This window comes from Gracilinanus agilis, chromosome 1, assembly GCF_016433145.1.
Source record: "Gracilinanus agilis isolate LMUSP501 chromosome 1, AgileGrace, whole genome shotgun sequence".
Lineage (NCBI taxonomy): Eukaryota > Metazoa > Chordata > Mammalia > Didelphimorphia > Didelphidae > Gracilinanus > Gracilinanus agilis.
The window spans coordinates 354,696,029-354,723,932 of record NC_058130.1 but is presented as its reverse complement, the minus strand read 5'-3'; the positions used below and the strand labels follow the sequence as shown (position 1 = coordinate 354,723,932).

Below are 27,904 nucleotides of genomic sequence, written 5' to 3'. Positions count from 1 at the left end.
CTTTTAAATGTAAATATGGACATTTGTTTGAAACTTTAATGAACATGAAAAGAAATTAAATTATAATGAAAAGCCTGTAGTTCATAGGAATTAGCATGATTGTATAATGAATTGATTGTTTCATATAACTGCAATATGGCGTAATTAGGTTATAATCAGAATTGTTAAAAGATGTGAAAATATGTTGAAATATTGTAAACCAGAGTGACAGTCTCTTTTATAATTCGTTCATTTTTAGCTAAATATACTTCAAATAGTTAATCATTACCTAAGAAGCAATTATGCTCTTAATGGAACATTTCTTTTACTTTTCCTGTTTTTAATATGAATGTTCATGTAGTTGGGAAAAAAAGACATTAAGTAGAATGATTTTCATTATAACTTTTAATAACTATTGCCTGACCAATGAAAATGATGAATAGACAAGACTAAATGCAAATTTGGTTTATAATAAAGCATGTGATTTATTTTTAGAACCTTGATGAGCATTATTTACAGTTTTGCTGTCTCTTTTTATAGCCATATCTAATATGGACAGAAAAGCCAGACATAGGGCTATGTGTGGTTTACACATTTCTCTGCCTTGCCTACAATTGGCTCTATTGTTTTTAACTTTTTTCTTTTTTTTATTGTTTCAGAAAGAGATTCTGGGATGTCTGTCTTTTTGCCACCTTTATATTAGGAGACAAATTAACTGTATTAAATTAGGCCTTTCTAGTATTACCAAGAAGTTTCCTAAAAGTACAGTGCTTTTATATCTGAGGAAATAATTTAATCTACATAAATTCAAATGAATTGATAAATCTTCAGGCTCCTGTAGCTCTATATTTGGGCAGCCTAGCATTTTATGTGTATCCCACAGAAGTTTTTGTTGACTTGAAGCCAACTATATTATCTATACCTAAATAATAATTTAATAAAATGCTTAGATCTAAGAATATTTTGTTCAGCTCTTTGTCATTTGTATTGCCACTCTAATCAGATAGCATTTGTTCCAAGAGAATTTATTTAGTAAGATACCTTGAGTTCATTTTCTTACCCTGCAAAGAAATCATCTCTTCTGTCCTTGGAAAGTAGAACCTTCTCTGGAATGATTAGTCTTCAAACACTAGGTGAGGATCAAATTTCAAGGATATCAGCCTTAGCATTTTTTCATTTTGGAAAACTTAAGTGTTTGTAACAATTTAACAAAGGTCTCCTCAAATGCTTTTGGCATGCTTAAAAACTTTAAAAGGCTTTCTTTGTCCCATAACCATATTGACTCAATGGCCTTTTGCATTTAAAGGACTAGTCCAGTGGAAATATCTACTTCTGAAAAATGCAATAATTTGAAATGTTTATAAGGATCAGTTTGATGGAATTAATAATCTTAAACATTTGATTTGGAAAATTATTTAAATTCTAATATTTTTAGATTATTAGAAAACTTAACTTACCTGCAGTTAAATAGAAACAAAATTGTCAGCATTGATGGTAATACATTTGAAACAGTGGAAGCTTCATTAAAGTTTCTTAATCTGTCATTTAATAATCTTACAGACCTGCATCCTAGAGTTCTTAAAACCTTATCTTCATTGATACATCTTCAAGCCAATTATTATCCTTGGGACTGTAGCTACAAATTGTTGAGCCTACGTGACTAACAACTTTAGCCATTACTTGAACATCTATTGTCAGAATCCTCCATCAATGCGTGGCAGAGCTTTGCATTATATTAAGTCGACTGAATTTACAGATTGGCTTACTTCTCCAACTAATGGACCACCAGCTTGGGCAATAGAATCTCTTCAGATTCATCACAAGACTATGGCATTAATGATGGCCTGGCATAAAATAGCTACATTTGAGAAGTCTGAAACTGAGAGTGTTACCTTCAAAGGAAGAGTTTTGACTTCAACTCCCAATAGATTTTTTCAAGAACATGCTTTTGAGAATCCATCAGAGACAACGACAGTGTTGCCGGTACAAATACAGCTTAACCCTGTTAACTTGAGTATGGAAAACAGTAGTGTCCCACCAACTGATACTGTCTCTTTAGCACAAGAGACAGCTTTGATTTGTACACAAGAGATTGAGAAGTGGAATCAGGCTTTTGACATTTTGTTAGTTTTTTTCATTTTAGCTTGTGTTGTGATTATTTTTCTCACCTATAAGATTATTCAATTTAAACAAAAACTTAAGACACAAGAAAATTCAGGGGAACATAAATTAGAATACTACAGTTTTTATCAATCAGCTAGATATAGTGTTACAGAACCCCTTTGTGGAAGGGCTCAGAATCCACTAGGAAGAACAGTTATGGAGCAGGTCGAACTTCCCAAACAAATAATGACTGAAAGTCAGGCCCAGGTCATCCTGTTTGAACATTCTGCCTTGTGATCATATTCATTTTAACTGTGTGACTATAAAATTATCTGATTTGCCTTAAAAACACAAAAAATTTAATGGCACAAATACATATTTGATACATAAAATGAGTTATATCATGTAGCATTATTAAACAATGCAAACAACTTTTTTGGTGTTACTGTGAAATGATACATTAGATTTCTGATTATTAATGATATTTTGTACTATAGAATAGCGTGGTATGTAGCATAATAATGAGTACATAGTGAATACCCTGATCAATTATACTGATCATTTATAATCAGAATATCAATCATATTATAAATGTATTATCCCTTATTCCATCATTCATATGTGTGAATATTTTCTCCTGTAACATATTTTTTCATTATTTCTGAAGTTCATACTCTCCTTTAAATGTTTTCTAACTAGTCACTTATGGGTAAAATCATTATAAAAATGACAACAATTTGAAATTGAGTCAGAAAATTATTACTGACAGTATTTTGAGACTGAAGTATTTGTGGAATAAAATATCTCTGCAAAGTCATCATGGTTAGTATTTTAGTTGGTAATTTAAGATTCTAGAAAAGAGTAGAAAGGTAAGGTATTCTATAGTGGCATTCATTTAGAAGTGGTAGAAATTGACTCTATGTACACATCCATAAAATGTAAACCTTATTCTTACCCAATGCTATCTCAAACCTAACTTTTGGTTATAGCAATATTTAGAAACATTTGATTGCTAGTTTTTTAAGGAGTGCTGTCTTAATTCAACTGCCTGGTACATTAAAGGACAGTAGTGAGCTCTGAACCCTTCTCCCCTACCTTTGCAAAGAATAAAAACGTAATTTGCCTCTGTTGTTTGAGGACTTGGGTTCAAATCCCCACAATACTTGTGTGTCCTTGGATTAGTCACGTAGCCTCTCTAGGGCTCAGTTTCTTCATTTGTAAAATGAGAGAGTAGGACAAGATAGACTCTGATATCTTTTCAATGTCTAGAACTGCGAGCCTAGAGTTCTGTGGCCCTTATAAATCTAATAAAATTTTGTGAAACATACTACTTTTTATAATTCCTTTCCATTTTAAGCTATCTGAAGTATAGAATTAAAAAGACTTAGAGATGAAATCACATTCATAAACTATATTTTCATAAAAGAAGCAAAGATATTTATCATTGTTTTTGGTTTAAAATTGGTCTGATAGAAGGGATTACACAAAAACATTTTAAATATATTTTGTGATTACTTATATGTACCTTATTGGGTATTTTATATTTACTTTTTAATCTTGAGTTTTTATTAACTAGAAAAATGTAATCTTGTACTTTTAAAATCTATGGTACCTCTGGTTATACATCGCTGCGCATCAACTGTTCCTTTAAAACTATCCTGGTGGTTTCTTGTTTTAAGAGGTCTAACACAGTGTTATTCTCTCTCTCTTTTTCTGTCTCTTCTTCCTCTTTCTCTCCTCTCTCTCTTCTCTGTCTCTGGTGTGTCCAGTTTCTTTCTCCTGAAAAATATTTCCTCATTATAGTTTTAAGCACAATACCCAAACAGGCATTGCATAATTCTGGATTAAAGCTCCTGAAGAGTCTTACCCTTCTCATAGCCTCTCTCAGTTATAAAACTTCGAGTGAGTTCATAAAGGACAAATAATTCTCAGATTTTTAGTAGGTTGTGTTCCAGAAGTTTATATGTAAGGTAGTTAATTTGTAATTTTTTCCCCATGGAAACAGTCTTAAAGATATTAAAATATAAGCTCCTTACCAGTAGGAATTATTTCATTTTATTTCTATTCCCAGGGCCTAATTTAATTCTTGAAACATAGCAGGCACTTAAAAAGTCTGTATTGATTGATTGATTACAAAGATAGCGATTAGGTTCCCCAAAGAGGCTGTAAAAGCTATCATTTATAACATTTTTTAAAATGGGAAGATGCATTCAAAGTTCTTTTGAGGATACTAGAAACATTTATTCCTGCTACAGTCCTGGACTTGGGGACAGCATATCTTCTTCTTATTATTCATATATTTCCTCCTCACTGCAAGGGGGCCAGGGAGGGTCATGGGGATGTAGGCTAGATCCCAGAGGAATCTTAAAGGCTCTAGGGTAGAGTCAGGGGGAGGGAGTAGGGAGAAGAAAATATAGACAGAGGAACCATCCCAAGTGTTAAGGACAAAATGAACTTATTAAAGAGATAGAAGGGGAATTTAACATCTACAGCTGGTAAATAACTTGTTTTTTACTTAACCAAATCTCTGGGTTCAGAATCATACTTGGATTTTTAAACTTGTATTTGTGTATCATTTGATGGGTTTGGGTATCTTTTACTATTATGATTCCTACACTTCCCCTAACTCCCCCCCCCTCCCTTTCTTAAATAGAAATGTCAAACCTTCACTTCAAATAACATTATTTGTTAGTATGGATAAAAGTCATATTCCATTAAAACTGTGCATAACATTTTGGGGGGGGATTTCAGTTCTCTTCTGTTGGGGATTTTCTCTGTGCTGTACTTTAAAGAATGCTAAATTTAGAGTAAGGATAGGTGAGTTTAAGTCTTCTTACTGTATTTACTAGCTCTGTGACTGTACACGTCAGTCTCTGAGAGATCTGTAAAAAGGAGGAATATCTATTGCTACTCTTATATCTTATGAGATTGTTGTAAAGATACTGCTTTACAAACCCTATAGCTCTGTGTGCATGCGAGTTTTTATTTTATAAATATTCAAGTTTGAAGCCCCTTCCCTGGGAAAATTATGCTTTTTTAAAGTGATCCTATCAGAAAATTATACTGAAAGAGGCTGAAAGCAGAGTACTGACCCTAGTCTGCATATACTCAAAGATTAATCAGAGAAGTATTCCACCACTTTCTATCCCACCTCACGTCCTGTTTTCCAAAGAAAATATCAATCCATAAAAGAAATCCATATTTTTATATCTGTTACCTTCATATGACATCAGATTTCCAACTTTTTCCTGAAAAAGCCTTTTTTTCCACACCTGGTTAAATTATATATGTCAATCATTTTTTAAAGAGGCCTTTTAACCTCTCTCTTGGGATCCTCATACATAAGATGAAGGTTTTGTTGCCGCCATTATTTCAGATTGTTTTTGGTTATTAGCTCTCCTATGTATTTTTTAATGACCTCTCCTGCATTTTCTCCTCTGTTCCAATATTGTGTTTTACCAAATGTGGAGAAAAGAAAATTCACTTTACTACTTTCTTTTTGTAATTGGCCGTTATTCTCTCAAAGTGGTGGAAGTTTCTTTTTTTCAACTGTAGAAAAATCTTAACTTCTTCATTCTAAATTGTAAAGTTTTGAGGAAAAGAACCATATTTTATCCATATATACTCAATATCTAACCCTGGTCATCTTAACACAGGTGTTTGAAGACTCAAGTTCCCCACATATAAAATGGGGATATCCCTGTAAGGACTTACCTCACATGGTTGACAAATGGATCTACGTGTGTGTGTGTGTGTGTGTGTGTGTGTGTGTGTGTGTGTGTGTGTGTGTACTTTTAAAAATAACTTTTATAAATAGTTTTAGGTTAAAGCCAGATCTTGCACTGGGCTTAGTATCAGGAATCCCAAGTTCAAATCCAGTCTAATACTTAATACCTGTTTGACTGTGAAGAAGTCACTTAATCTCTGATTGCCTCAATTTCTTCCCTTATAAAATGGGGAGAATTACACTTGTCTCTTAGGGTTGTTGTGAAGATAAAATGACATCATAATTCTGAAGTGTTTAACATGGTGCCTGGAACAAAATAGGTGCTGAATAAATGCGTCCTCCCTACATCCCTTTTCCAAGAGAAGGAACCCGTAAGACTTTGCTATGTACTGCTTTGTTTTGAAGTTCTCAAATGTTCTTAGCATGTGATGTTGTTCATTATAGTTAATTCTATGTTGTCTGCTCCTCCTTGGTTGTGAGTTCCATAAAGGTAGAGTCTGAATTTTTTCTGTGCTTACCACAATGTATACAAAATATACTTTAAACTTCTTCCTGAATGGGTGAATTTGGTGGAAGAGATATGAAAAGGATGATTATATGTCATGTGTCCTGAACTTTGCCATTGTAACTGAATTCAAGTCCCTTCTCTTTTTGAGGTAGTTGGACTAGGTCAGTGATGGGCAAACTACAGCCTGAGGGCCAGATGCCGCCCCCTGAAATGTTCTATCTGGCCTCATGACATTATTCCTAATCTGACAGATACAATGAGTAGGATACAATACAATGAAACTTTGAAAGAGTTGCCTTAGAAACAGACTGACAGATGAGCATTTCCTTTCCTTTGGCCCCCTCTTTAAAAAGTTTGCCCATCTCTGGACATGGGGATATCCCAGGACCCTTCTAGCTCCAGTATCTTTGCCAAGAAAGCCTCAAAAGGAATCATGAAGAGTCAAGCCTGAATATAGTTTAGAGAAAACCATGAAACTGTGTTGACTGGGAGCACTGCAAATTTGTTAAAATAATTTCAACTTGTCCCTCACCTCCTAACTGATTCACTCTTACAATAGTCTAGCACCTTTTCCAAACATTTTTCTTCTCAAACCTTTAGTGGAACCTCCTCCCTCTACTTTTTTCAAATAAGAAAAATTTTCTACTGAAAAAACAAAAAACAAAAACAAAAAACCAACCTGAGGCTATTTGCTGAGAACTCAATCTCATCTCCTCATTTTCCATTTCTCAGTGCCTTCCCCCAGGATCTCCTCTTTCCCCTATCTCATGGGAAGTGCTGGCTCTTTTCCTCACCAAGGTAAACCTTCTCTTACATTGAGAAGTGATTCTACCCTATCCCATCTTCTCTGGCAGATGACCTTCTCTAACATTCATACTCTCATTGGGCTTCTCTCCCTCTCTACTGGCTAATTCCCTATTGCTTACAAATGTGTTCATGTCTCCCTCATCCCATAAAAAGCTCTTACTTATAAATCTGGCCATCTTTCTTAGCCATTATTCTTTTTTTCCTCTTATTCATGGCCAAACTCCTTGAGAATAATGTCTTAAATTAATGCATCCATTTCCTCTCTCCTCATTATCTTCTAAACTCTATGCAGTTTGGTTTCCAGCTTCATCATTTACTTGAAAATGCTCTCTTCAAATTTACCAGTGTTCTATTAATTGCCATATCTGATAGTCTCTTTCAGTTTCTCCTTGATCTCTCTCCAGCCTTTCACACTGTTGTTCATTTTTCTTTTATGTTCTCTTTCCAGGTTTTGTTGACACAGCTCTTTCCTGGTTTTCCTCTTTCTTGTCTGACTGATCCTTCAGTCTCTCTTGCTGGATTTTCATCCAGGTCAGGCTCACTAATGGGGAGTATTCCCTAGCAATGATCCTGTACCCCATCTCTTCTCCCTTCATGCTGTCCTGCTTGATGATCTCATCAGCTCCCATATATTCAACTGTCATCTCTAACCCTGATAGCTCTCCTGATTTTCCAATTGCTTTTGGACATTGTGAATTGGATCTTTATTAGAAATCTCAAACTCACTGTTTCCAAACTTTACTCTTTTTTTTCCCCCTCTACAAAGTCTCCCCTATTGCAAACTTCCCTATTACTGTCAGAGGCACTTACTATACTTCAGGTTGTCCAGACTTGAAATCTATGTTTCATCTTCATTTTTAAGTCTCAGTCATTCCACTCATCCCTGTACCCACACTCATATCTAATCTGTTGTCAAATCCTTTTGATTCTACCTTCCAATATATTTCCTATATACCTCCTCTTCTCTCTTCTAACATGGCCGCCATATTCATGCAGTCCTCATGCCTGGACTATTGCAGCAGCCTTCTTTTTGTCTCCTCAACTCTTTTCTCCTGTTTGTTCTGTTCTGTTCCGTTCCACTATTCTATTCTGTTCTGTTCTATTTTATAATATTCTCCACTCAAATATCAAAGTGATCTTCCTAACTGCAGGCCAGATCATGTATTGGCTCCCTTTTACCTGTAGAAACAAAATCCAGTTTGACTTTTAAAGCCTTTACAACCTTGTCATTTACATTTTTACACTTCCTTCCACGCTCTCAACAGTGCAACCTTAATGGCCCTCTTGCTGTTTCTCTCTCAAAACACTCCTCTGTTTCCTGACTCAGTGTCTTTTCACTGTCTTTTCCTAGGTCTAGAAGGTTCTCCCTCCTCATTTTCACTTTCTGGCTTCCTTAGTTGTTTTTTTTCCATGCCTTTCTTGGTTCTCTTTAATGCTAGCATCTTTTCTGTAAGATTTCCTCTGATATACAGCGTGTGTATATATATATGTGTATATATATATATATATATATTTTTTTTTTAGATGAACAGTTATTGACATGTTGTTTCCCCAACTAGAACATGAAACTCTTAAAGGCAAGAGTCGTTTTTGCCTTTCTTTGTATCATCTTTTCACAGTATGTGGCATAAACGCTTGCTGATTTGATTTTTTGTATCTTTGGTTTTGAAATGCTACTATTATTGCTACATTGATATTCAGTGTCTACAGGTGGACTTTGTCCCCTTCTTATATATATCAGTGATAGTGTTTTTTTTTTAACATTCAGATTTTATTGATTTTAGTTGTCCATAGACTTTCTACCTATCCTCTTTCATTTGTGTCAACTCTTTAACTTGTTAGGCTTTCTTTCACCTCTGCTGAAGAAGTTTTCACTTTTTCTAGAACTCAACTATGAAGATCTTTTTGATTACTTTCCCATAGTGAAATTTTAAATATAATCCAAACATATTATAGTTTGGTGGTCCAGTGGATAGAGTGCTACACCTGAAGTCAGGATTACCCAATTTCAAATTCAGCTTTAGACACTTTTTAGTTGTTTCATCCTGGGCAAGCTACTAACCTCTATGTGCCTCAGTTTCCTTAACTGAGAAATAAAAATAGCAATAGAACCTATCAGAGTCATTGTCAGGGTAAAATGAGATGTCATAGTGGTGCCTTGATACACAAGCACCTTGAGATATGAGCAGTAACGATTGGGATTTTTTGCTTTAGATCACGGATGGATATTTGAATCACAAGTTTCTGCGACCCTCCACTAGATATCCTGCTGAATGTATGGTTTCACAAGTTATATGAGTCTGTCTTGTTTATTAGTTCAGTGTTTATCTGGCCACGTGAGGGTCTGTATTGAATTGCCTTTGCTTTATTCTTTATTTTTGTCTTTATTATCAGTTTTTTTTTGGACAAATTTCTTAACTTTTAACCATGGGCCCTGATGATGGAAGAATTGAAAAGAGTTACAGCAACAGCAGCATTCAGAGGTTTTGCAGGAAATTAGGGGGAAGAAGCCCAAGGTGGATGAGGTAATCAGTTACAAATAAAATTAAGGAAATATTGAGGATTTGGGAAAAAAATTAAAGTTTATTGAAAAGACACACCCAGAAAAAGTTGCAACAGGTCATGCATTGGAGCTTTGTAATAACACTTGTTTCATACATTATCGAAATGTTCTGAAAGGGTGGAAGAAACAAACTTCCATGAAAAGGTTTTTGTTTGTTGAAATGGCCTCCAAGTGAAATTGAGGAAATTGTGGCAAAACAGTCAAAATTCAATGAAGAAGGGGGGCAGCTGGGTAGCTCAGTGGAGTGAGAGTCAGGCCTAGAGACAGGAGGTCCTAGGTTCAAACCCAGCCTCAGCCACTTCCCAGCTGTGTGACCCTGGGCAAGTCACTTGACCCCCATTGCCCACCCTTACCAATCTTCCACCTATGAGGCAATACACCGAAGTACAAGGGTTTAAAAAAAAAAATTCAATGAAGAAAATGATGATAATTAAGTAAAGTAAAAAAATAGCAATTAAGTTTAGCAATAAAGTTACATATCATAAGTAATGTGTAAGGTCAAATTTGCATTTAAATGTAGCATTATACGTGTAGAGTGTAAGTTATGTTAAGCAACAGTGCATGAAATGAAAACCTTTTTCTCCAGCATCTTCGCCTGACCTTGAAAGTAAATAACATTTCATAAGCAAGTTTATTTCTTTACATTCTTTCTTATTATCTGTAAATATATTTGTTATTTATAAAGTACATTTTCATATTTAAAAGCATATAAACCAAAAAAATTGCGTTTTGGGGGGCCAGAATGGATTAATTGCATTTCCATTCATTTAAATGGAGAAATTTGATTTGGCACATGAACAAATTGAGTTAAGAGCTTAGCTATGGAATGAATTGAACTCATGTGTCAAGACACCACTATATTTGTAAAACATTTAGCACTGTGCCTGGAACATAGTAGGCACTTAATAAAGGCTTCTTTTTTCCTTTCCCTTCCTAAAGTTAATGATAGTTTTTGTTGTAGCAGCATTACTGGAGAATATTATTTCCATAGGGTTATCACATATCACATTACTGTGTGGCTTGCTTTTTTAACTTTAATGCAGAATATACAAAGTTGGGGCAATAACATAAGAATTGTAACTATATAGCATGCTGAATAGACTATGTACCAGGCTATTTATAATGATTCAGTGCATAATATCTTTTTTTTTTGACCCCTACCTTCCATGTTGGAATCAATGCTATGTATTGGTTCCAAGGCAGAAGAGTGGTAAGGACTAGGCAATGGGGAGGTGAAGTGACTTGCCCGGGGTCACACAGCTAAGAAGTGTCTGATCCCAGATTTGAACCCAGGACCTCCCATCTCTGGACTTGACTCTCAATCCACTGAACCACCCAGCCGTCCCCTGTAAATATCTTTTATTTTTTAAATCTTTACCTTTTGTCTTAGTACCAATTCTAAGACAGAAGAGCAGGGAGGGCTAGGTAATCAGTTAAGTGACTTGCCCAAGGTTATATAAAACTAGAAAGTGTCTGAGCACATTTTAACCCAGGACTCAAGGACTACATTTCTGTCCACTTTACTACCTAGTTGTCCCATAGTATCATTTTGTACAGTAGTGTTTTTAGCTAAAGGAAGCATCTTTTATATTTTTATTGGTTGATTTCTTTAAATTAAGGTGAAGAAACTTGAAAATTTTTTCAAGCTAATTTAAATTAAATTCAAGTTAAACAAGCAATACAATGACTTTTTCTTACCTCAAAGAATAAATACAAACTGCATAGTAAATAATGGACAGGATAGATTTATATATGGATATATGAAAAAAAAACCACCCCACTTGTGGGAGTATCAGGAAATAAAACTGTTTTCTACTTTTGTACATACTTATATCCATAGAGACATATACAACCCTCCAGTCTATATGTGAGTCATACTCATAACTAATCTGTCAAGTTCTCATAGCTTTTATTTTTGTTTCATGGTGGTAGGAGTGGAGGGGAATTGAGAAATTTTCCTAATCTTATGACCTAAATGTTTTCTTTTTCATTTATTTTTTAAGGCTAGCAATAAGCAATATAATGCATGGGTTTTGGGGTTGGTAAATCAATCAGCTAGGTGCTACAGTGGATAGAAGGTTGGGCCTGCAGCCAGTAAGACTTGAGTTCAAATGCCGCCTCAGACACTTACTGACTCTATGACCCTGTGCAAGTCCCTTAACCTTCTTTGCCTCAGTTGCCTGATCTGTCAGATGATCTGGAGAAGGACATGACAAACCACACCTTGATCTTTGCCAAGAAAACTCCAAATGGGGTCATGAAGAATCAGTCACGACTGAAAGAACAAAAATCAACATACAATTAAATATAAGTAAAAATGTTCTTATTTTCACAATTCACAGCAGTCCTTAATATTAACAATTCTACACTTAATACACTTAAATTTAGTAGCTGTGAAACCCTGGGCTTACTTAACCCCATTGCCTTAATCCACTGGAGTTAGAGGGAGTTGCTTAGTTATTTAACACAAAGTATAAAGCCCACAGAATTGATAGACTCAACAGATAAATCTTTATGAGGAAGATATTTTGAGATGTGGCATTTGCTGCACAGAGGTCATAGGGAAATACTTAATTAAGAGACCCTAAGTCATTGGAGTTGAGAGTGGGAGCCTGAAGATTTAAAGTTGAGGACTTTGCCAAGTTGAAAGTAGATTTGACCTCTTAGATTTTAAGAATTGTAAAACTGACCCCAGGCAAATGTCTGACATTTCTTTAACATTAATAATCCTAGGAAAATTGGGCTTCTTTTCTTATTTAGCAAGTATAATATATAAAATATAAAGATATTTTCCTATCATTTTGGATAAATTATTTAGCATTTTTAATAAAGGTTTTTGAGATCTCTGAACCTTTTTTCATTCAATGATGCTTCAGTGGAATCCCCTTAAGGATCTATTGTCTTATTTCCTTTCCAATGATTGATTTATTAGTGTAGTGTTTCCTTAAACATTCAGAGAAATACTAGATAGAAAGGTCTATGTCATTAAAGACAAAAATATTTTCAGTTTGACCTGGAAAGTACCAGGAAAAGAAAATAATTTTAGTTTAAATGTATAATTTCTGTTTCTGTGAAAAGTCATGAGTTGGTTCAGTAGCTTAGAAATACTGTTTTTGTTTAAATGTATAATTTCTGTTTCTTTGAATAGTCGTGAGTTGGGTCAGTAGCTTAGAAATACTGTTTTTGTTTTAATAAATTACTGTTCACTATCACATTTAATTCTATCTTCTTTCACATTATTTTAGGCAGGGCGCCATTGGAATTAAAAGCTTTTTTTTGTTGTTTTCCACAGTTACCTTTAATTTGATATTTAATGATGAAGCAAGAGGCCCAAAATCAGTGATTGTGATATAGAAGGTGGTAAGAATCAGTTGGTTACCAGCAATTGGGCCATTTAAGGGTTCATTCTTTGGTGACTAGAAATTGTAAACAGAGAAAATACATAACTTTGTTTTGTAAACACAGACTGCATCCCCACCCTCCACAGTGATTTTAAAAATATATTGCAACCTCTTTTAGGAAAGAGGGGGAAGGGTGAGATGAGAGAATCAGAAGAAAAATAAAAGTTATGTTGTCACTCTTAAAAGAATCATTCAAAGAACATGAACCTCTTTTATGGGTCAGATGACCTGTTGCCTATATGAACTTTTTAACATTTTAGTTCAACTGTGTTAGGAGCTTGAAATGCAATGTTAACCATGACACAACTCCTGTTCACAAAAGTTTATAATTGAAGAAAGAGAGAGAGAGAGAATATATGACATAAGATAATTCTAACATACTTTAAAACTTTGAGGAAGCTTCATGGAAGAAATGCCACATAAATCAGCTCTAAAGGATTAGAAAAACTTGAATAGACAAAAAATGGGTGTTCATGCATGTTCATAGCACAAATAATGTACTATGAAGTGAATGGCCCAGTGTTGAGAACACAAAAGAGAACTGTATAAGATAAAGCTGAAAGGTTGGATGGAGTCAGATCATGAAGAACCTAATATGAGGATTTTATCAGGAGGCAGTGAGTTGCCCCTGGAGGTTTTTGAATAAAGAAGTGACATTCAATTCAGCAATTCAAAAAACATTTTTAAATGGCTAACATGTGCTACTCCTTGTCTTATATGTTAGAATTTTAAGGAGGAAATGAACCTGTATTAGCCCTCAAAGAGCTTAAATTATATTTGAGCAAAACAACATATACATAGAAATTTGAATTTAAAATCTATACAGAGTAGTTTCTAAGTTGAATGTGCCAGGCAGTTTTTTTACTGACAAAAATAGAAATTTCAGAAAACACAAGAGAAAATTAAAGCAATGTAGGATAGGGACCCAGGAGGAATGGGGCAGGTATGATTGCCTGGGTATTAATTAAGTGGCAACCAGGGCAGGGAACTTGACTTTCGTCAGCCTGTGCATTAGAGTTCTTTATTAAATCAAAGAACAGGATGTTGTCATGCCCTTCATAGTAGTGATAATATTGATTCAATGCCAATCTCTGAGTAGGAGACAAAAGAGGGTGGGAGATTTGTGTCCTTGATCCTGCCAAGTAGTAATGGCAGGGATCTTTGAAATGCTATGCCTAGTTGGTCATAGAGGGTGAGGCATTTTTGAGGTGGTGCTCCTCACATTCTCAGCTAGATCAGGGCTTTCCCAGGGACTCGGCATAGGGTAGATTTTCTTGTCTAGGAAGATCTGAGGGTTTAGAGTTGGGTTCCTGGAAAGGAACTTTAGGTCCTGACCCAATGGGGTATAGAAGAGGATGGATGGCAGAGCAGATGAGGAGTCCTCTGATTTGGTCTTGCTGGCCCTGCTAATGACATGAAGGCATTTTGAGATATAATGGCTTAATTGTGGCAGTATTTGAATTTGAATAAAAAAGACATGGGTTTGAATATTTATATAATTATACAATGATTATCTCTTGTGGAAATTAAAAATAATATACCAAAATACTAGGTATTATATTTATAAATATTTTATTAATAATAAACTAACAAAAGAGATGTAACTAAAAGGTACTAACCAGCTCGCTCCCAGGAACCAAAGAGAGAGAGGGATGAATTATAGCCAACTATAATATGACCACGCAAATGTGGAGAGATTAAAGAGAATTCTGGGAAATACTAAGGACTTATGGGGGATGCAGTCCAAGGTTCAAAATCTTCATTTATATATACCCCACTGCGATCCTTTGGGAGACCAGTCTCTCCAGTGTATCATAAAAACATAATCAACATATAAATTGCAATAATTTGTGGATAAAAGGGGGGTGGGAAGGAACAAAAAAAAGATTGCCAGATTAACAAAAAGCCAATTTGGGGGCAGTCCCCTTTGGCATAAAAGTATACATTCAAAACAAATGCTTTCAACCACCCCAAAGTTCAGATTCACGTCCCAAAGTTCAATTCTGGATCTTCTTGATGCAGTGTGTGGTCTCTGCAGGCATCTTCATGGTGCTTTCTCCAAACAGAGAAAAAAGAAAACTCAAAACTGTATTGCACATACAAGGGAAAAAAAAATAAAAGAATGCTTTAAAAATCAAAAATATATAGCTTAGAATTGGCAAAAGGCTTCTCACCCAAAAAATGAGATCCAATTTCCTTCTTAAACTTGGCCTGAACTACTGTGAATACATATTATTTTTACAGAATAACAGATTTATAAAAATAATGATATAGTAGATAATATACATTCAAATAAAGTACCAAATTCCCAAAATCCACAGTAGCCCAGTTATTGACAATAGCAAACAAACCTATTATTATTTAGGATTCACATGAGTTAGTAGATAGCCACTTGCTGTGTGATGTTTAAAAAAATCTATACTTGTCACAAATTCTACAGCTATAGCAAATCTTTCAACCTTGGCAATTGCTGATGAAAACCTATTTGGGTCTAAAACATCACGAAGAATTTTGGATCCTTCTGGTGGGAAAATAAATTAAACTAAAAAGTTAAAATATCATGCATGCAGGAGCTCTTTTTGGCTTCTTGAAATAAAAACCTATCATCCATTCAGAAGATTTCTAAAGTCACCTTATAAAATTACAATTATTAGTCTTAAGTCATTATATTCTCCAAGGTTGTTTAAGCAGCATGTGACCTCGAAAGTTAAGGTGACAAATCCAGGATACATAAGACTTAATGGGCTTTTTACAACTAAAAAATAAATTTTGTGTAAGATGTTCATGGGCTTTTTACAGTGATATGTTGTTCAGTAAAATCATAGGGAAACGGTACAGATAAAGAATCATATAACAGAATAGATAGTAATTACATTAATACAGATAAACTCAAAAAAAATTTAAACCTTAAAGAAATCAGCAAATGCAATAATAAGGAAATAACAAGCAGTGCAGTCAAAACCCTTTTTACTAATCCCTATAGACTTGTTTACTATCTTGAGGGGAAAGGCTGAAAATAATTGGCAAGCTTTAAACTTTCAGATTTCTTTTTAAGATTATTTCCCCTCCTCCATATAAATCAGCCATTCAGATTTCGTTTGTCAGAGCTCTGAATTTCGTCATAGTGAGGGCAAAAATCTTGTATTCAATCTTGCCAACTATTAAGGCTCTCAAATTAAGTACTAAAATATTTCGATCTATCATTTAAAAATTTTTTGAACAGAAAATGTTTTGGTTTTGTTTTCTAAAATTACCATTGATTTCTTGAATTCTACCATTTCATTCAGAACATGGCAACTTTAAATCTGAAGAAATATATTTTGAAGGATTTTTTTTATGGACATGTTTAAGAACCCGTTACTGTTTTTAAAACATAACTTTCTCAATAATGCCTGTTTAGTTATGCTTTCTGTCTCATTTTCCTTTCCATTTTTTTCTTTCAGAGTCATCCAGGATAAATTTTGTGGCATCATTAACATTTCAGTAGAAGGCCTACATGATGTCATGACAGAGGATCCTGAAACAGGAACTTATAGAGAGTAAGCAGACTAAATGCAGTGGGTTCTGGTTAATAGTTGAATTTATGCCATATTAATTCTTTTGGTAAGAGGATAGACTTACAAAGACAGTATAGTAATTTTTTTATGAATTTAATATCTTTAGATTTTGTATGATGAAATATCTTCCAAAACCATTTTCCAGATTTCTTAACAAGTAGATATTTTTAATTTGATCACCTAATAGCTGTGACTAGTTTACTATAGCATTCTGAATTATACTTTTTTAAGCCCAGTTGTACAAATATTTGATATCAGATTTGTATACTATTCAACTATATCTATGTATCTATTTGTCTGTCTATCTATCTATCTATCTATCTATCTATTTGTATCTATCTATCCTAAAACTAACATATAAATATGCTTATCTTTATTTATGGGTATATTATGTGAGGATGAGTTCTGGTTTGTAGGATTCCTATAATGAATGAGTCAAGAGAAGCCTAGTCTTCACTTTCCCTTCTATCACATTTGTGATCTTGTGAGGGGTCTATATTAGAGCTGGGACAGATTACCCTCTCTTCTGGACAGGATGGTCTAGAACACTCTGAATGTCACTTTACAAAAAACTACTGGAATAATGTGCTTTTGGGGAAGAGATCCCATTTATGGGTTCTAACTTCAACTGTAGTTTTACCATCTTGATAGCTTCTCCACTTCTAATATGACTTATTGTCATTCGGCCTTGGTTCCTTTCTCCAGCTTCCTACTTTATCCTGTTTTAATTCCTAACCTATTTTTCACTTTACCCAACCAAGTATATCCCCAAGCCTGAGAATGATTCTTGATCCACATATTTGGTGGTGATTCCTTATACCTCAATCTGAAGAATATCACCATGCCCTTTTCAGGCTCAAGTGAGCCTGACTCAGCCCAGCTCCCATGGCACTAGTTTGTTCAAGATATATTAGGGTTAGTGTAAGTCTTTGCTTTGAAGAAAATGTAGTATTTAGATTGTTAGAATGAAAGGGAAGAGAGAGAAATTGAAGACAGAAGGTAAACCACTCTAATGCTGTGGTCCAGACTGAGAAAGAAGGTCTTAGAATTGGATAGTGGCAATGGGATTAAAGAAGAAGGGATAAAAACCAAAAGGCATGAAGATTTCTTTTTCTATATAATGTACAATTGTCATAAAATCCAAAATTTTAAATTGTTTAAGAAAAATTTCAGGAAAAAGGATCTTTGATAACTATGAATTAAGAAAACAAATTGTTCAAAGAAAGATGCCATAAGGATGCCTGAAGAAACCTCCACAGCACCAGGAGATCCAGCCTGAACTTTGGAGTATAGTTATACTCCATATGTATATATATACTCCATATATATTTTTTTGATTGAACTGGGGGTGGGGTTGAACACAACCCCCATTTTGAATATAAACTTGTATGCCAGGGGAATTGGCCCCTAATTGACTTATTGTCAATGTGCTTAGCAAACATTGGTTTGCTCTCAATCTCTCTCTCTCTCTCTCTCTCTCTCTCTCTCTCTTATCTCTAACTATTGTAGTTTCTGATTATGTAAAATAATTCATTGGGGATGAACTGAATCAACAAAAGATTGAATACCCTACTTAGTACTAGGTGAGAAGCTAGCAAGGTATTTAGAGAACTCATGTGTCACTTACTTAGAGAGCTCCACCCTTTTAACTCTGTCCCAAATTTGTGAATACTATGATCAGAGTTTACACCCTCAGAAATTCAATCAGCCAGGAATCTGTGAATCCTTTTGATAAGTATTCACCCCTCCAAAAGGAGAGAACTGCTTCCCAGAAACACTGCCTCCTGGGCAGTGCTAGACAAATGGGAAACTGTGATTGGCCCCTGTGAAGAGGGGCAGGGATAAAAAGCCACCATAAAAGCAAGCTCCAGAACTCCCTCCCAGCAGATTGTCCCAGAAGGGAGAGTTAATCCTGTCTTCACAACCTAAGTTGGGGTACTAGATTAGTGTTAACTCAAAATAGACAAAGGGAATAAAGGATTCCCTTTCACAAGTGTAAACTCAGAGAGAACAAAAGAATTCCCTTTTATAATAGTATAAAGAGTCTGAGAGTCAGGGCCCCTGAGTTTTATTATGTATCTAAACTTTGTTCTTTCTCATGTCTTTACTACTTCTGTTCCTTATGCCTGGAATTCCTATATATTCTTCTATGCCACCTTATTCATGGAATCTTGTCTGATTCCCCCTGCAAATAATGATCCTTTCCTCCTAACCTCCATTTATGTTGTTTTACACCTCTCTAATGTACTTATTTTGTGTATTATAGTTATCTGTGCATGTGTCTCATTTTCTTCCTAGAGTAAGCTCTATGAGGGCAGACCCTGTATCTTTAGGATAATATTCTATAGACAGTAGGCATTCAATAAAGGTTTATTGAACTGAATTGAATAGCACTAACTTTACTAATTAGTTTGGGTAAGTCATTAAATTTGTCTGTCTTAGTTCCTTCATTTATGAGGCTTGAGACAAATCTCCTTCTAGCTTTGATCATCTTTCTATGAACAAACGGTAGTTTGATGGTTTTGAAATATAAAAGACTTGTACCAGGTCAAAATAAAAAAACAAAAATACTGAGTTACTTAGAGAATTCCGTTTTTTAACTTCCTCTTCCTGTTTATTCATAGATTAAAAAAGGACAGTCTTTCCTGTTTTTTTTGAATTCTCAATTGTTTTCCCAATTTAGAATGAATTAATGCTAAGGAAGAAAACTTTTTTTTTTCACCTGTAGAAGAAGCTACTGTTCTTGAAAGATAAGTCATCCCTTTTGTAATCTCTGATGAATCAGTTTGCTTAAGTGAATATACCCAGTTCTTGGAGTAGCTTTCTTTAAAACCTCTTTATTAAAGCCTCTGTTTACACCTTTAATCTGAATTGTTTGGAAACTCAAAAGCTAATAGAGCTGTCCTAACAGAAACAGATGATTTCTAGATGCTCATTCAAGAGTTAAAACACAACAGTTAAGGATTGATTTTACTTCTAAGTAATTAGAATATTGGCAAAGAAATTTGCTGGTTATACTGCTTGATCAATTTCTAACACCCTTCTTACAAGATTACATGATGATATTCTCATACTGGAATTTATATGTTAAAGTTGTAGCCCTGTAATTATATTTTTACTTTCTTTCATAGAAGCAAAAAATTGTAAATTTAAATTTTTATTTTCATTAACCGTTTTATGTTATGCCCACGGATGTTCTTCCACAGTCGTGGATAATCAAGACATAGTGTTGTGTAAGTCAGAGAAATCTTGATGTAGATCATTTTATAGAAAAAATTAAAAACCTGAAATTGTGTTGAAGATTTAAAAATTATAATTGAAGATCATTTTGATATTTAAGAATATTATCAGTTTTAAACTAGTTAAGTCTTCATTTATGTAATAGCTATAATAGTAAGCCTTTTCATTATCAAATAACTTAAGAGAATCATCTTCTGAATAGCTTTTTTTGCCTAAGGTGTGCTTATCTTGTCTTAAGTGAGACAAAAAATGCCAATGTGGTACTGCTGTGTTGTTTTGTTGTTGTATCTTTTTAAATTGAACTGTGTTTTAGGACAGTAGAAGAAACTCAAATTAATTGAGGGAAAGAACTCAGAAAACCTGCCATTATTATACCCAGAGATTAAAATACTCCATAAAGAATACTCCATCGAGCAACTCCATAGAGTTGCTAGGCCAGGAGTCAAGAGGACCTGGGTTCAAATATGCCTTCAGACTCTTTACAAGCTGTGTTACCCTGAGCAATTCACTTAATTCATTCACATAGCTCTTGCCATCCTTCTGTCTTAGACTTTATACTAAAAATATAAGGGGAGGAAAAAAGGAAAAAAGAATGAGAGGAAAGGAGGGAGGGAGGGTGAAAGGAAGAAAGAAAGAAGGGAGGAAGGGTAGAAAGGAAGAGAGAAAGAGAAGGAAGGAAGGAAGGAGCTTTTGAGAAGTCCAGTGGCAAGACAGCTGAATTGGGAGAGAGGGAACTTGGATTTAAATGGGGCTCTACAACTCACCCCTTTTGTCTTGTTGGGCCCAAGTTGGCCCCTAACTTGGACCTTATTTTATAAAGTAAAGTGGTTAGATGTTTTTCATTCACTCACTTCTGTGTATATTCATATAAAACACAAATGAATAATTGAGTGCTTTAGATAAGAGAATGAGTGATCAACTTGATACATAAATAGCGGGTGGAAAATAAGAAGCCAATTTAACTGGAGCAAAGATTATTTGGTGGGAGTAGTATAAAACTAAAAATTAGAAAGATAGGGTGGCACAAATTGTAAAAGACCTTAAATTTCAGGCCCAATAAATTTTCAAACAGAAGAACAGCATGACCCAACTTCTGGGTAAGGAAGAATTTTTTTTCAGTCAGGAGTGTGAAGAAGAAGCAGCAGATAGATTCAGTACTTTTATAATAGTCCAATCATGTAGTAATGATGTCTCCATTGTAGTAGTTCAGAGAAGGAGACACATGTGAGCAAATTTGCATGGGTAGAACCTTAACAGGACTTGGAAATTGTTAAGGTATGAGAAGTGAGGGATTCATTGGTAGCGCTAAAACATGGAACATGGAAAATTGAATGATTTAGTTACTGAGAAGGTAGATAGAATGAAATAAGTTTTTGTAGGAAAAATAAGAAACTTAGTTTTTTGTTTTGATAAATTGAGTTTGAAAATCTCAGATATAGATTGAGTTGGACATGTCTGTCTACATACATAAATTGGAAATTTGAGTCTAAAAGATTAAGAAGAGAGAGATCTAGGTTGAATATATAGGATGTTTCCAAATTCCTTAAGTTTTAACAGCTTAAAACAGCAGTAAGATTTTTGGGACAGCTTGTTGAGTGTCATCAAAAAAGGATTTTTTTTTCCAATATGCACTTATTAAGCACTAGAGAAACAAATACAGAAGTGAAAGGGAAAAGAATGAAAATAGGAAATTAAATATAAAATATATTAAAAAGTAATTACTAGAGGGGGCAGCTGGGTGGCTCAGTGGATTGAGAGCCAGGCCTAGAGACAGGAGGTCCTAGGTTCAAATCCAGCCTCAGACACTTCCCAGCTGTGTGACCCTGGGCAAGTCACTTGACCCCCATTGCCTACCCTTACCAGTCTTCTACCTATAAGTCAATACACTGAAGTAAAGGGTTTAAAATTAAAAAAAAAAAAAAGTAATTACTAGAAGGCAAAGACTATAACTAGGGGAATCAAGACTGGCTTCCTGTTGGGACATGACATTTGAGCTGAACTTTGAAGGCAGAAATTATGTGAGATAGAACTGACTTTAAAATGGGGAATCATAGGATCGTACTTAGAGACAGAAGTGATCTTTGAGATCATCAAATGTTTGAGGCCTTCCTCAGTTCCTCAGAGGGAACTGGAGAGTTGAATAGATTTGCCCGATGTCACCCTGACAGTGAGCAGGAGAGTTGGAATTCTAAAATCCAAATCCAGTTCTCTTATTCAGAGACATAGATAGAAGGTCATGTATACTAAACAGCCAGCTGGACAATTTGGCTGGAAAATAGGAGATATGAAAGAGAATAATGTGGAATTCTGGAGTTAGGAGAATGATATATTCTGTTCTGTGTTTTAGGAATATCCTTTTTGCAGTTTTGTGGAAAAGATGAATTGGAGAGAGTAGAGATTTATAGAGCCTAGGGGACCTAGCATGCCTTTGCAAGATGAGGGCCTCAATTAGAGTGATTATTGTTTAAGCAGAGAGAAGATTGCCAGGGGAGCTGCCATAGACCCAAAAAGTTTTAGTACTGCTAAATTTTCTGAAATCAAAGAGCAAAGATTAGCTCCTTTCAAGACATTTCTGACTCCTGCTGACTTTGCTGGCTATAATCAGCTCAACATCTTTGTAAGAAGGGGAATCAGGAAATGGGAATTCTTTCTTTGTGATCCCTGTGTGACCTGGAAATTTCTGACTTCCTGGAGTCTTCATAAAGCACCCCAAATCTCCTGGTTGTAAGCTTTAAAGTAAAATTCTTACTAATATTAAATTAGCAGATGTCACTGCTTAGTGATGCCACACTCCTATTTGGGGAAACATTTTACTTTGGACTGATTATTTGGTATGGTATTTTCTAGATATAGTAAAGTTATATGGCAGTTATACCCACAAACCTCACACGAAAAAACAGGTATTTGACTCTTGAACTTCTGCTGAGCTGAATTCTCATCGAGTTCCATACTATATTATTTTAAATCAGATATGAACAGTGTATAAGTCTGTTGGGACAATATTTTTTTATGTGATGATTTTTCCTCAAGAAAATTAATGTCCTCTACTGCTTTTATAGATAAAGTTTATGAAGGTTTCTTTGAGGTAGAAGAAAACTTTATTCCCAATAGGAAATTTCACAACTGTCACTAAATCAGTTATGTTCAAAATGGTATAGAATTTAATTTTCTATTATAATTGTGACATGAAAAATTTTTATGTAATATGAATAACAACTTCCTAATTTATTTGGTTAGTTCCATCAGACTTTTGCATTAGTTTTGCATAATAATGTTTCCTACTGCTTTTACAGTTAGAGTTCATGGTGATTTTCTTTGGGTATAGAGATAGATTTTTTTATTCCCCGAAGGAAATTTTGTGGATCATTAAATCAGCTATACTCAAAATAACAATAGAATTTGTTATTATTACAATTGTGAAATGAAGGATCCTAACATAACAGAAATAGCTGCTTTCTAAACTGTTTTTTAGGGTAGCTAAGTGGCAATAATGCATAGAGTGCTGGACCAGGAGACTCATGAGTTCAAATGTGACCTCAGACATTCTTAGCTGTGTGAGTCACTTGGGCAAGTCACTTAACCCTCTTTGCTTCAGTATCCTCACCTTTCAAATGATGCTGGAGAAGGAAATGGCAAACCACCTCAGTATCTTTGCCAAGAAAACCCTCAGTGGAGGAATGAAGAGTCACGCATAACTGAAAAAAAATGATACAATTTATTTATTCTACTGGGAAATTTTTATTAGTTTTATATAGTTATATTTTTGAATTAGCTATTTAAAGAATTCTTAAATTTGATTTATTACCCATATAGCTAATTTTTGTTGTTTCATTTTTAGTTGTATGTTAATGTCTCATTTTGAAGAGCCCAAAGTAGCAGAGGACGAGGAGCCACCTACAGAACAGGACAAAAGAAAGAAAATGGTGAGTTATGACAAGTCCTTTCCAAATTGAGCATTAGTAAATATTGAGGTAGGTGGAGACAGTTTGGTATTTCTCCACAGGACTGAAATGCTACTGGTGTTAAAGGTGACTGAAGTCCTTCTTAATTGTAATTATGACTTCTTAGTACAGTGGGGCCTTTGAGAATTCAAAGCTTTTTAAAGCCCAGAACTGTCCGAAGGAAGAATGAAGTACTTCTGGAGTATGGATTCTTCCTTACAGTAGATCTTCAAGCAAAAGCTGAATGAGCATTTGCTCAAAGTGTTACAGGAGAGATTTTTGGCCAAGCCTGAATTAGATTAAATGGCCTCTGAATTTTATTCCCAATTTTGACCTTTTTATAGTGAATACCTTAGAAAGTCTATGAGTAACAAGAAAAAGTCTTTGAGCAGGATAGTTGGTAGCATAGCAGATAGGGGCACCTGACCTCAAACATTTCTTAGCTGTGTGATCCTGGGAAAGTCACTTAACCCAGATTTGCTGAACCCTTGCCTCTCTTCTGTCTTAGAAGCAATAATAAGACAGAAGGAAAGAGTTTAAAAAAAATGTCTATGAGTCTCCCACATATCTTTGAAGGGGCAAATGTGATTATGTTCATAAATTAATTTAAACTTTTTGTTTAACCTGTTGTCATATTTTTTCCTAAACCGTTTTCCCGCAGTGCATCATAAATATTCTTTAAATGCCCTAAAATATGCATCCCTACTAATAATTGTTTTGAAAATCAATGTTTCTCATTTTGAAATTTGATTAAAAACAAAAGGAAGAAAGCAGGGCAGTTGGGTGGCTCAGTGGATTGAGAGCCAGGCCTAGAGACAGGAGGTCCTAGGTTCAAGTCTGGCCTCAGACACTTTCCAGCTGTGTGACCCTGGGCAAGTCACTTAACCCCCATTGCCAAAAAAGTTAAAAAACAAAAAACAAAAACAAAAGGAAGAAAGTGGTGACTAATTATGACTTGTAAAAACCAATGATGAAACATACCTTCTTTCTCTTTAACAGAACCAGATGTGCCTTTTCATATATGACCAACATATTAATTCGTTTTGTTTGACCATACATATTGTTATATAGGCAGGCTTCTAGTGAGCAGTTGGTGGGTTCTGATAGACATGAAAAAAAGCAATAATACATTTTCAGAGGTTTATGGAGAGAAGGAAATGCAGAAGGGACACAGATATTCATTACTACTTTGTTTTATTTATATATATCCATATTTCTATATTAAAAACCCATGTGTTAAAACCCATACCTTCTGTGATAGAATCAATACTATGCATTAGTTCCAAGGCAGAAAAAGCAGTAAGGGCTAAGCTTGGGGGGGGGGCACCAAAATTTTTGTACAATCAGTTCTCTTCTGATTGTATTTTGAAGTTTGAGATTGTTGAAAATTGTTGTGAAAAAGAAATAAAGGAAAAGTACAAGAAACACCAAGATTATCTTAATAACTATTTTTTTTGTCTGAAATCTTTGAGCACTTAAATTGAAATATAAAGATTTATATTGTAGGTTTTCAAAATGTGTATTTAGTTTAGATCTTTAGGATCTTGTTATTCAGATCATGGTATTTGCTCATTTGAATCTGCACACATATACCTGTAAGGACTCATTCTCATCCTGCAGCTTGTATTGCTATGCTTCCATCACCTTCTTATATTCTGGGATTTATTTTAATCTATACTGCTTTTTTGCTTGGAATCATATCCATCACACATGTCCTTTTCTTATTTTTCCTCAAAACACAGTACTCTCATGAAATATTTAGTTGTTAATATACCTGTGAAAATTTGTTCATATTGTCAGAAACAATACCTGCTCTGTCTTAAAGTGAGACTATCACATTGAAACCAGATAAAAGTTTCCCTAAACTATATTGTGCCACTCACCCATCTCCCACCCCAGCGAAACTCCTCAGTGTACTCTGCTCTTTTCCTTTCTCTATTCTAATGGGGAATAACCAGAGAAGTAAACTTGAATATTAAATGTGGGTCTAGAAGGGTGTGAGGGAGACCGGAATGACAGATGGAAGGACCAAACAAGGTAGGGAGACTGGGTTTAACTGCTAAGGAGGTGACTGTTGAAAGGCCCTAACAGTCACACTGCCCACCTAGGCAAGGGCCAATGGAATCAGCAGGTTCCAATATAACCAGGCAAAGGTTATAACAATTTTTAATTAGGGAAACTATGATAAAGGATGGGAATAGGGGTTACTACACTTACAGACCAAGGGCAAACCACAGGGTCAGGGGAGGGACTTATCTACACTACTCTAAGACCTAAGCCAGGCAGGGCCCAGAGAGTAACAGGACTGGAGGGGGAATCCTCACAGTAGAGTCCTGACTCAATCCAGCTTCTCCAGGACCACTAGCTGTACTCTTCCAGGTGGGTAGATTCTGGGAGCTAATCCAGCCCAAGTTGACCTGCAACCCAGGTTGGGATTAATAGTCTCTACCAAAATCTCCCACAAGTAGGTGACAGTCTTCCTTCAGGATCGCTGGTACACTCAGGTCTCCTAGGATCAGTTGCAACTTGTCTCAACCACCATGGAGTCTCTCTCAGTGAGCAAGAAACACACTTCCTGCTTTCCCATTCCATGTGGAATTCTCCAGCCCTTCCTGTTAAGTCTCCTAAATGATAACTCAAGTAATCTTCCTCATAACACTATGTAGTACTAAGAGTATCAATAGTGCTCTTGAAAGACATGAAGATGCATAATATTTACCTAGACAGGAATCAACACTCCTACTCCTGTTTGTTATATAATCAGCAGCTTCTTTTGGTAGTTTTTTGTTTTGTTGTGTTTTTTAAACCAATATGCACCAGGAGAGTTAATTCAAATCAGAAGTTAACTCTTATAAAACAAAAATACTTAAATATGCTTTTCATATTAGCTGTAATATGATTTACTGCATTAATACCATCTGGTGGTTTGCATTTAGTTATTTGAGTTCCAACCTTAATTTAAACTTTTCCTTAATCAAAATATTTTCATGTAAAACAGGATATAATATTTTGAAAAGTAATAATTGAATTATGTATGTTTCAATCAATTTTTTTCAACATGATTTATGGTTTACATTAAAGTTATTTATCCATATCATTCTTATTACACCTGATAAGCATTTATAGAACAACTTTTTTTTAATGTATTACTTATTTTAAAATCCATTCTTCTTGTTAGCCCTTTGATATAGATTCTTATCTTCATTAAACCATGTATCCAGAGCCCAAAGGCTATGTAACATTCTAAAGTCAATATAGCAAATTATTTGAGTGAATTAAGTTAGGTATATATTGCTTTAATATATGCTATTATCATTTTTATAGTACAAAAAAACTTTATCATTCATTTCTTCAGGGTTTCTTATATAAATTATATATGATCCTTCAATAAGAACTTTATAATTGTGTACCAATTTGGCTTATTTTTAATCTGCATTGTCACTCTTACATTGTGACATGTTTAATAATAAGCTTTTTTGAAGAGAATTTAAAGGTTCCTTATGCTGTTGTTTCAAATAAAAAATTAAAATAAAAAATCACTAGCAGTTGGGAATGAATTATTTAAAACAAAAAGTCAAGTATTAAAATTTTTTCATTTAAAATAAAATTTCTAGATAGCCATAAGGCATGCCAAAAAATACATGTTGTAAATATGGAAAAAATGTAAAACTCTTTAAAAAGTGCCCTTGAGCAGTCTGTTCCATTGAAGGGAGTACTATCTGTAAAAATCCAGAATTTTGGGAATTTGACTTTAGAAAATGTATCTTATACTTTTATTTGACTCTTAAACTTTAAAAGTGAAAAAAAATTTTTAAAGTTATTCTCAAAAAGAGGTAGAAACCAACAGATTTATTTAAAAAAACAAACTTACTTTACTCAGAGTGGATACTATGTATCAGTTCCAACACCGAAGAGCTTAAAGGGCTAGGTCCATGTTGGCGAACCTCCCCATCTTCTCCCCATCTCCACATGTGCCTGAGGATATTCCTCACATCACCACCTCTGCCCAGCAGACCAGTGGGAGTGCTTCCTCCCTCCCCTAACAACTAACATGTGGCGTGAGGGTGGCCTTTTGGGC

General features: G+C 34.7%; 2 protein-coding genes across 2 annotated transcripts in view; both read left to right on the top strand.

The window, feature by feature from the left end:
• The window catches only part of IPO11 (importin 11), a 222,537-nt gene that overhangs the window by 170,953 nt on the left and 23,680 nt on the right, over positions 1–27,904 (top strand). Inside the window, exons 27-28 of the mRNA XM_044663634.1 lie at positions 16,532–16,627; positions 23,724–23,808. Coding sequence (XP_044519569.1) covers positions 16,532–16,627; positions 23,724–23,808 — 181 coding nt within the window. The remainder of the gene's footprint in view (positions 1–16,531; positions 16,628–23,723; positions 23,809–27,904) is intronic.
• LRRC70 (leucine rich repeat containing 70) lies at positions 558–2,379 on the top strand. Its single transcript, XM_044663647.1, is given in 7 exon segments — positions 558–760; positions 762–882; positions 884–1,176; positions 1,178–1,267; positions 1,269–1,375; positions 1,378–1,639; positions 1,641–2,379. Coding segments are annotated over 7 exon segments (1,815 nt in total).